The following is an 11,734-nucleotide window of genomic DNA, read 5'->3' as shown; positions in this document are numbered from 1 at the left end:
ATTGGATAATTTTTCTCATTTTAGCTACGTGAAAATTGGTAACAAATCTATTCCAACCATAACTTAATCAACTTGTATTATATATTATGTAATCTTGAGATACCATAGACACGTATACAATGTTTCGACCTATCATGTCGACACATCTATATATATTTTGGAACAACCATAGACACTCTATATGTGAATGTTGGAGTTAGCTATACAGGGTTGAGGTTGATTCCAAAATATATATAGTTTGAGTTGTGATCAATACTGAGATACGTATACACTGGGTCGTGGATTGATTCAAGATAATATTTATCGATTTATTTCTGTACATCTAACTGTGGACAACTAGTTGTAGGTTACTAACGAGGACAGCTGACTTAATAAACTTAAAACATCAAAATATATTAAAAGTGTTGTAAATATATTTTGAACATACTTTGATATATATGTATATATTGTTATAGGTTCGTGAATCAACCAGTGGCCAAGTCTTACTTCCCGACGAAGTAAAAATCTGTGAAAGTGAGTTATAGTCCCACTTTTAAAAATCTAATATTTTTGGGATGAGAATACATGCAGGTTTTATAAATGATTTACAAAATAGACACAAGTACGTGAAACTACATTCTATGGTTGAATTATCGAAATCGAATATGCCCCTTTTTATTAAGTCTGGTAATCTAAGAATTAGGGAACAGACACCCTAATTGACGCGAATCCTAAAGATAGATCTATTGGGCCTAACAAACCCCATCCAAAGTACCGGATGCTTTAGTACTTCGAAATTTATATCATATCCGAAGGGTGTCCCGGAATGATGGGGATATTCTTATATATGCATCTTGTTATTGTCGGTTACCAGGTGTTCACCATATGAATGATTTTTATCTCTATGTATGGGATGTGTATTGAAATATGAAATCTTGTGGTCTATTGTTACGATTTGATATATATAGGTTAAACCTATAACTCACCAACATTTTTGTTGACGTTTTTAAGCATGTTTATTCTCAGGTGATTATTAAGAGCTTCCGCTGTCGCATACTTAAATAAGGACAAGATTTGGAGTCCATGCTTGTATGATATTGTGTAAAAACTGCATTCAAGAAACTTATTTTGTTGTAACATATTTGTATTGTAAACCATTATGTAATGGTCGTGTGTAAACAGGATATTTTAGATTATCATTATTTGATAATCTACGTAAAGCTTTTTAAACCTTTATTGATGAAATAAAGGTTATGGGTTGTTTAAAAATGAATGCAGTCTTTGAAAAACGTCTCATATAGAGGTCAAAACCTCGCAACGAAATCAATTAATATGGAACGTTTTTAATCAATAAGAACGGGACATTTCATGTACGCCGTTTAAAAGAAGGCGACGGCGAGATCATACTTATTGACGAACCAATTCTCAACACGTTTTCCATTCTCGGTGGCGAATACCGCGGAAAACGTAAAGCAGCAACAGAGGGGGCTACCACGCCTCGCAAAAGACGCCTTCGCTCTATTGCTGAGCAAGAAGCAAGTAAGTTAGCGATATCCAATACTACCTCATATATTCTGCGAGTATTATTCTCATATCCTTTAACTTATTTTATTTTCTTATTCGCTTTTAGTTGTGCTTTTAGATTCAGAGGAGCCATAGCAGTTGTATAAAATTGGTGGTGATAACCCTGATGATATTTTTGAAGAGCCCGATAATGAAAATTTAAGCCTCCCCTCTGACGCTGAAGCATCAAACCGCGAAGAAGATGCGGATGAGGCTGCAGAAGAGGAACAAGCCAACCGACTCTATCGCAAACTTTGCAAGTTTGTACCCAGTAATGTACAGAGACAATACCGCGAACTCACATTCGCTCAAGCTGAAAGACAGCGATTCACAACTGTTTCAATGCCATTTGTTTGACCGTTGACAATGTTGAACGGTTCAATGAGATGCCTGACCATTATGAAAAACAGGTCAAAATTGTTGGCACTCAACGCAAGAAAATGCAGAAACTTGAGGCACAACTAAAAAAAGCTGCAGATGAAAATGTGACGCTCAAAAAGAGAGCAGAATACGCAGAAAAACAATTATCTCAACTTGTCAAATATTTGCCTGAGATTGGCGACAAGATAATGGATTCAGCGCCAGTGACCGAAATATTTCAAGCATATGCCCAAGCTGCCAAGCTCGCTACCCGCTGTGAGTGGCATGACTTGCTCTGCAAACTTGACGATCTTACTCAAACTCTTCATTCAGATATTGCTAAAGAAATATGCCCAACTGATGATGCACAAGAGGCACTAAATATAGCAAAGAAGAAAGTTGATAAGGTCGCTATCCCGGCATTGGAGGAGCTTAGCCAGCGTGAAGGTGTTACCTTTGAAAATATTGAAGCGCTTAAGCTTTAAAATAGCTGTTTGAATTGTAAATCTGTATTCCGCAATTATATATTGCATTTTTGTAGCTTTAATCGTTTCGTCTAACGCACTATATTTATATTCCGCAGTTGCAACTTGACTTATTTATATAGCACTTTATTTAATATATATTCATAATTCAGACTTGTCCTTTGCAATTTCCAACTTTTATTATCGTGCACACGCGAAACAATCTGTAGTCGTATAAACTTATACATTATGAATCTTCTAAGTCTGCCAAAACGATCCTTAGGTAATTTATTAGCATTGCGAAGCATCTAAGTATGGCAAGATCAAATACTTAGGAAATTTTATCCTTTCGCAACATTCATTATATAACACAAGTGGGCAATTTCATCACTTGGTTTTACAATTGTTATTTTGCAATATACATCTGCATTATTATAGCATAAGCAGGCTGCATCATTACATAGCAAAACAATGTCATATGTTTTTAAAATATCTGCGAACACTTAGTCGCATTTGCACAAACATTAATTCAGTGTTTTGAAAATAAGCAATTGTATTCTGCAAAATAATCACTACGCGTGGCCACACGCAGTGTTTTTTGCTTTTGTATAGAAACAATTACTAACACACAAATTATTTAGTCTTATTCATTCTTTTTCAGCAATAACAGCTCAGCAAATGAAAACAACATATTGATCATGATCAAACACGATCCAGCATTCTATCGAAGTTCTTCTATTACAAATGTGTACATTATTCAGTGAGCACTGCGTGCCCCTCAACACCCACACTTTCACGCGCCATAATCATCGTACAAAGTGGCTCAACCACCGCCGAAGTCAGCGTGCCGATATCCTTACAAGCAGAAAACTTCACCATTCCATGCAGCGTGGATGGTATTGCACCAAACATGCGCAAAGCAGTGCGCCCAAGAATTATGTTAAACCGCGACTGATTTCGCATTACATAAAGGTTCAACAAATCTTGGTGCCTTAGCGATTCATCGCAGTCATCTACTAGTTTAACTTGCAATTTCAACTGACCAATAGGCCAAGTTGACTCTCCTAAAAAACCAACGAGCGAAACCGCAGTAGTTTTCATCAAAGCTTTAATGTTTGCAGGCAACTTGCTAAAACATTGCTCATACATCACATCTACACTTCTACCAGTGTCAACATGCACCTTCATAATCACAATGCCAGTATCCGCAATGCGGCATGAAACTACCACTGGTTTATCAAGATCCGCGCTCAAGTTTACAGGAGAAAAAGTAATAGAGGGACACTGCCAGTTTGCGATTTGCTCAGAGATTTGGAATATTGACATCTCGCCATGTACCTCTACCACATTAATGACCTGAATCCCATCGCAAATTCTCTTTCTTACTTACCATTTTTACCCCAAGATTCTTCACCGCAGGGGCTTTTCGATCAGCAGCATTTGGCACTTGCGGAGCATTAGATTCTGCAGGCAAGATAATCGCATTCGCAGTACTTGCAGCACCTTGTGCGATTAAATGGTCTAGTTTGACTTGCTCATATGCCTCCGCGATCAGTTCTGCCAAATATCTACAGCGATTGGTATCATGACCATAATCATCATGGAAAACACAAAACTTGGATTTCTCTCGTCTGCTGTTTTTCGCTAAAGGTTGAGGATCAGGAAAAAGATCTCACAACCCTTTCTTGTAAAAGAATTTCTTTAGGTGTTTTTGTTAACATCTGGATGATACTGAAAGACTCATTATTCCATTTTTGCGAAGAATAACGATCTCGACGACTATATCCATAATTATCATTTTGACCTTGATGTCTATCATTACGCGGGTAACCTCCGCCGCCATTTCACCTTGGATATCCTGAACCGCGATAATTATCGCTATTTCCATCACGGAAAGAATCATTATCATCTCGCCAACTTTTATCCTTTCCCCACCCACATGCAGGGGTTATAGTACTATCCTCTCCGCCTCTGAGATAATCATACGGTTCTTGTTACACCTTTGCGAAAGTTGGCGGAACATCTCTTCATAATCGACGCACAAGCGTTGGATGTCGCTGCGGATTAATAGCATGCAAAAAACCAGAAATTTTTTTATCTTCATTCAGACTTGGTATCTTTTGGCACTCATAAATGTACCGTGTAAGTAATGCGCTTAAAGATTCCTTGTTGCCTTGTTTAATATCATGACATTCTATATGCGTCTTCTTCTGCGGTAAAAGATTCTGAAACTGCAGCAAAAATTTATCGTGAAGATCAATAAAGCCGATAATACTGCGAGCTTGCAAGCTATGGAACCAATCCCTTGCTAACCCTTGTAAAACCATAGGAAATACTCTACACACAACCGGCTCATCCCAATTATAGGTGCTTACCACCAATTCAAACCGCTGCAAAATATCCAAGGGGTCAGTTAAACCCGAGTAAACTCCCAATGTCGCCGGCACAATAGGTGGTGTAACAATCGGATAATCGGAGATATGCTAGACAAACTTGTCTGCAACCGTGGTAATCTCAGTCGCCTTTTTTTGTGCGGATATCGGTATTTTCCGCGCAAAATTTAGCTATCATATCTTGCAAAAAATTCGGTTGCTCAAACTTGTGTTGCATTGATTTAGGCGTAATGCTTTTAAAAGCATCTGCTAAGAAATTTTGAGCATTTTCTCTGCGCATAACATCAGAAACTTCACCCTCATCCCCATTGCGAGGATAGGGTGTTGGTGGCCGCCTGCGCTTAACATGTGGAATTTTTACAAATTCCTTCGTACTATCTGAATCATCAGAAAATTCACTTTCTTCTCTTGGCGCTTTCGCAGTCTTTGAATTATAAACATAATTTAAAACAACACGTTCGTCTGCATCATCGCTATCACTATCACGATGTTCAACAACTAAGCGATCAACCTGTGATCCAAAATCATTCAACGGCCATAGGTAAGTTCGCGGTATGCGAGGTTCGTGACCATCTTTTTTAGCTTGTTCAATAGCAGTGCCAAAGACTTTGTCTGCTTTCGAGCTTGTTTTTCCAGCCAAAATTCTTAATCGCGTGCCATCAGCGACAGTTTCTTCACGGTTTTGCTGCAAATTTCTACGCGCAACCATTTTTTCAGCAACAACCTTTAGTTGCAGGTCAGTGTTAGCGGTATTGCCGTTAGACGATTTAGCAAGCGATTCTTGGACTGAACCACTCGAGGTAGCATTAACATTTGCCTGCATATTACTCGGCAAGGCATTTTGCGAATCGTTAATCAGCACATCAGCATTCGCAGAACTGCCTGCTTGCTTCGCATTAGCGGCCATATCCAACGATCAAATCGACTAATACACCTCAGCGACTTCCTGTAAATCATCATAACAATACACGATTTAAAATTAAATGGGCAAATTTGGTTGTTTAATAGTAAAAACAAAAAATTTCGAGTTTAATTTTGAAACGTGTCCCACGGATGGCGCCAATTGATCAATCCATAATCAATGAGTTACTTATTAATTAAGGATTGAGTGCAATGATAAAGATGGAGGATGGGATGTTTGATGATTATTTTGAGCCATGATGATCGTCTTTCACTTTTCAATCAAGTGATCAACCACCCCGACCCGGTCTTGATTGTTAATTAGCATGATTCACCTTAACTTGATGTAAATCTTCCTTGGGCAAAGTCACAAGTGAAAATTACAAAGGTCTAGGCAAATGGCAGAAAATCAACAACCTATAAATGAGAGGTCAATCACTCTATTTATAGTATTCGAAATATCTGCGATCTGCGGATTGTCTAATCGTCCACGCAATCTTAGCGAAATAACCCGCAGTCTTTTATTAACGCGGCAACTGATCCGCTATCTTTATTTTCAGCGAATATTCCAAACCTCTTGAATACACTTCGCATAACTTCTGTTTTTAGCCTTTAGTAAATAAAATATACATATACAATGCTATGTATGTGATCAAGCACTATACAAATGAGCTATATCGCTACTCGTTAGTTTCTTCAAATATTCATCAACATAAAGTTCTAAAACACACTTACAAAACTTATTAAGACATATTATTGATGTACCTTCCGACATTTGTAAATATTCGTCAAACATGTCTACTATTGTACCATACACCAATTGACGCAATGGAGATGTAACTTTTTGTATTGTAGTAAAACCTAGTTGACCAAGAGCATCTCTTTTTGATTTAAAAAATTCGAAATGACTTGGTAAAGGTTCTACATCATAACTTAGTATATCATTGACGATGCATAAAAATAAATCTTTACTCATTCTAAAACGTCTTCTAAACTGTCGATCGAGAAATACTGGATGATCTTGAAAATAGTGTTTGTGTAAAGTTTTACCCGCTTCTTCACGATCTCTACGAATATAAGCTCGAGGCTGTCGAACTCGTTCATTGTTGGCAGCTTCATCAGCCTCGTCAACACCCAATTCTTCAGTAATTGCTCGTAAAAAATCTAAATCTTCTTCATCATCAGAATCTCAAATATCAAACATTTTGAACAAAGCGTTTACCATTTTTTTAAGTATAGAATGATATTGAATGAAGTGTGTGAAAAGAGGATAAAAGAAATGTGGTATTTATAAAAGAAAAAAAAAATTAAACGGCCATATGACCGTTGCCACAAACACGTGGCATTAACTCATTGGATATCACCACCATCACCTGCATGTGATCGCCTCATCGCGCCGGCGATATTTTGGACCATCACGCCTCATAGCGGCGCCGTGGAAGCGTGATGGTGGTGAAAATTGTGTGATCACGTTGCGTTAAACGAGTTCTTTGACACAAAAGTTAATGTACGTATTATATTTTAACTACTTTTTTCACCAAAATTAAGTATTGTTATTGCTGTATTAACTGCATTGTCTGTCATACACCGTATTTTTTTTCTTCATAATAAATTTATAAAATGACTACATTTTATCAATGGTTTATATGTAGCTGGACCATTACATTTAATTTTGAACACATTTGACAGATTAATCTAGATGCGGTGAAGTGATTAAGATAGAGTTCTGGTCCCTCAAATTGTTATTGACGGTATATGTAACGTAAAACACATCTTTGGTTATTGTAGCAAAATTTATCAACAAAAATCATGATAATAACATCTTGAAACTATGTGCTTGGTTAATCTTAAGTAATGGGAATGTCAATAGTAATGGGAATACTAAGGTAATGGAATGAATATACCCATTGCATTGTTGTTGCTTGTTTCAAAAGAATATTATGATTTATAACACATTCTTTAGATAAAATGTAATGATGCTTTGGAAAATCAATTTGAACCAGATCGTAACATCAGTCTGCTAGAAAATGAACTTATTATGAGTATTAACGTAAAATATTATAAAGCAGCACATCTAGTAAAATGATCATGAACGTATAATATTATACATGTTTTTCTTTTTTTTTTATTGACTTTGAATTTCAATACACTGCCAGAAAGTAAGAAGTAACGAAAACTGATGTAGATTTTTTTTTTCTTTTTTTTTTTTTTTTTGTGACAACAAAACTAAAGCAATCTTGATAATTAAAAAATATAATCTTTTATATGTTTGATATATGAGCATCTGGATACAATTTACAAATTAGGAACACGACAATAATTAATAAATTTGAAAAACAAAAAAAAGTTGAACGGTTACCATTGAGGAATTTCATTACCCTATTTCCATTACACCCAATTTGAAGAGGAATGCCCCATTACCCAAAACTCTATAATGACCCATTCCATTATATCTAACCAACCACATTTAATGATTACCTTTTCCATTCCTTATCCCCTAATACCCCCAAGCACACCCTAAGTTAAAAAGATCATTTTAATTCAGATAAAACAGTTGACAAAAAATCATCCATAGCTTTGTAAGAAGAACCGTTATTAATCTCAACACTTGATCTAATTAACTCCCCTAATTCACTTGCTTTTCTTCTCATATTTTCACCAATTCCATCTACATTTTTATCCAACACTAGTTCAATCACCTTCTTCACCTCATCTTTCTCGAGCCTACTATGGCTACCTCTCGTTAACACGACACAAACGCCCATTTCTTCCACCAACATCTTCGCATTATAACCTTGCTCGGCCGCCAACGGCCACCCAATAAACGGAACCCCCTGACTCAAACTCTCCATTACCGAATTCCACCCGCAATGACTCAAAAACGCCCCTGTTGACCGATGACATAGTATCTCCAATTGAGGCGCCCAATTATGCACCACTAAACCTCGTTTTTCAATTCTTCCTTTAAAACCATCAGGCAACCATTTGGGTTTAAACTCACCTTTTAGGTCAAACCCGACTGGCGGCCTGATCACCCAAATAAAAGGTTTACCGCTCTCTTCTAACCCTTTTGCCAGTGCCATCATTTGGGTCTCACTTATTGTGTTCTGAGACCCAAATGATATATAAAGCACTGACCCTGCAGGGTGCGAGTCTAACCACTCTATACATTTTTCGGGCTGGATACCGGGCTGTTTTCCCGACCTTTGCCCAATCAATCCAGAATCTGCATTCTTTTTCAACATTTTTGATGGGACAAGTGGGCCTACACACCAAACAGGGAGTTTTATGTAATTTCTCAAAACTTCCAAACCAAATGTCTCTATCTCTTCAACTGTATTGGACAACCAACCGTTAGATTGCATAGATAAGATAAGCTGCGTTTGGAAAAATCTTGTTAACTCTTCATTACCATCCATACTTCTTAAATACTGAGGAAGATGGTCGACTGTAAACCGACAAGATTCTGGAAATCCTGGCACCAGAAACTCGTCACCGGTCTCTCCGGTAACAAGATTCCGATGAGGTAAATTTAACCAAATGGAACTATACGCGGCGGTGCCATACGCACCGCCGGTGTTAAAAGAAAAGTTACAAATCCCAAAAGATTTCGCAACCTTATTGACCCAACCCATAAACACATCTGATATTAAACACACTAGCGAGTTCCCCTCGTTTGCTATAACGTCGGTAACAAACCGACGTAAAGGCGACTCGAGGGCAGTAGAGGAGACGAAGAGTTTAGCGACTTGCGTGAAGGAAAGGCCGTCCGTGTTTTCGGAGTTGGGCGGTAACCCATGATCAGAACTGTTGAATGAGAGGGATTTCAGGTGGATTTGGGAGGGCGGAGAAGGGCGGTTTGCGACGGCAGCACGGAGGTAGTTGATGTTGAGAGGGGTGGTTGCAATGGTGATGGTGAAATTGGAGTTGTGGTTAAGTATTTGATGGGCTAATTCTAAGAATGGTATCAGATGACCTTGTGCCATCATTGGTATCATGATTATGTGATTCTTCAGTGATGTTTCCATAATCATGGTGTGTGGATTGAATTTGGGGTTTGGATGTGTTTATATCGGAAAAGTTTAATGTTTTTCTATGAGGATTTATTAAATATATACTTTAAATTCTCCTGTATGATCAAAGGAGAAAGGAGTCAAAGGACAAACTTTGCTTGTATAGCTTGAAAACATTTTTGTCGAATTTTCAATCTTTTGTTTGTGTGACGTAAGGGATGAGATCTATTTACAATACTCACTTTAGGTAATGAAGTGAATTTTAAATGCATCTAGACGGAATTTTTTTTTTTCTTTTTTTTTTCTTTTTTTTTTTGCGAAACAGATTGTCGTGTATTAAAGATGAAATCGATGAAACCTAACATTACAAGTACAATGACGGTTTTGAAACGGTCATACAGCATTACAAGAAATTGGACAAAACCGACTTAAACAAGAAACGATGGATTTTGCTCTCATACATAGGCTTGTATTCCATGAACAAGCTTGAGATTAGACGCCCAAAGGAAGACCTTGAGTTTGATGTTGCGAACGAGAATTGAGAGACATGTAAACTTGCCATTGAAAATAATGTCGGTTCTAGCGGTCCAAATGGCCCATATGGCATCTAGACGGTTATCGGATAATACTCAAAATACACAATTCACTCTAGTATTTATATATTTATATTTTATATTTATTTATTTTTATAATAATAATAATAATAATAATAATAATAATAATAATAATAATAATAATAATAATAATAATAATAATAAGTCCACTACAAATAAATTTACATTTGAAAGACATTTTAAGAATGTGTAGCAGATAAAAGAAGTGCAACTGAAAACGAAAGCACTAAAGTCATTTTAATGACACTTTTGAAAGTGCTACTGCAGGCGTGTAAGGCTATAGTGGCATATAATTTAAGCCATTGTGGAGGTAGCAACAAGTCCTAATTAAAAAACTTTTCTCTCTGTACACCATGTACTTTTCTTTTCATACTCACCGGGAACGTCTTTATTTTTCGATCAACTTTTTTCTACCCTATTCCACCTTCAACCTTCCATCTCCTCCGTTAATCACCATTAATTATCACTCCTTTTACATCTTCAGTTTTCTTCTGAGCTACATAAAGCCATGTCTTCCCAATTCTTCCAAAATTTTCAAACTTTTCAACCTTCTTATCCTAATTCCATCCCAATAAACCAAGCCCAAATTTTCACTTCAACAATTATAACCCTTTTCAATCTAACAACAATCATTCAACTTTTCCTAAAAAATCTAGTGTTTTCTTAGGCGGAATTTCCCGATATACTGTCCCGGCTATTATCACCAATTGTTTGCAATTGGTGATAACAAGAGTTGAGGGTTCGCGCGTTGCTGCTCTAAAGTTTATGCGATTTTAACGCTAGCTATCAATTTGCACGGCACATTTTACCTGCTGATTTTTGGGGCATACAAACTACAACGAAAACAATTATATACTACACAACCGACAGTCATTCGTTGACGTACATATCACGAATTATAACTACATACAATCATAGGTATTAAAGTTAAGATTGACTCAGGTTCTTTTGAACATCCTATATGAGATGGAACAGTACTTCTAGTCAATTTTATAAAGTGTTTTAAGAACTACATTCGAATAAACAATAATCATAATGCCAACAATGACATTAAACACAACAATAAAACAGCATACTTCATATCTAAACTAATAAGCGAAAAAAAAAAATATCGAAGACTACTCAAAAACTGACTACAGGAGAAGAAAGGATATGCCATTCTTTATAACTGACTCCATTCTTTATAACGTCACCTCATTTTTCCAGAATGTGCCAATCTTTTTTCTTCTTTTGCTTCATTTGACAACCAACAAAATAGTTGTCCGAAACACCAATCTAAAAGGGGTGTTGATTAAGTCAAATAGTCATGCTTCCCTTAATCAATGTAACCCAAGATTAACTTATTATATGAAAAGAAGCAAAGGATACAAATTTAAAGAAACTTAAGCTTACGTGATCATTTAATGTTGGTCACCTTACTCTTTATAGCTAACAAAGCAAAACCAAAA

The 11,734-nt window shown here is 36.6% G+C and overlaps 1 protein-coding gene across 1 annotated transcript; it reads right to left on the bottom strand.

The window, feature by feature from the left end:
• Positions 1-8,028: 8,028 nt before the first annotated feature.
• LOC139898664 (UDP-glycosyltransferase 92A1-like) lies at positions 8,029-9,895 on the bottom strand. The gene has a single exon (XM_071881419.1). The coding sequence runs from the start codon at positions 9,691-9,693 to the stop codon at positions 8,191-8,193; it is 1,503 nt and encodes a 500-aa protein (XP_071737520.1). The 5' UTR covers positions 9,694-9,895; the 3' UTR covers positions 8,029-8,190.
• Between the last annotated feature and the right edge of the window lie 1,839 nt (positions 9,896-11,734).

This window comes from Rutidosis leptorrhynchoides, chromosome 3 (assembly GCF_046630445.1).
Source record: "Rutidosis leptorrhynchoides isolate AG116_Rl617_1_P2 chromosome 3, CSIRO_AGI_Rlap_v1, whole genome shotgun sequence".
Taxonomy (NCBI): Eukaryota; Viridiplantae; Streptophyta; class Magnoliopsida; order Asterales; family Asteraceae; genus Rutidosis; species Rutidosis leptorrhynchoides.
This window is presented reverse-complemented; position numbering and strand designations above follow the sequence as displayed.

Bases quoted from the DNA above. Each gene is read 5' to 3' on its own strand.
- LOC139898664 (XM_071881419.1), bottom strand. From the start codon at position 9,693: ATGATTATGGAAACATCACTGAAGAATCACATAATCATGATACCAATG.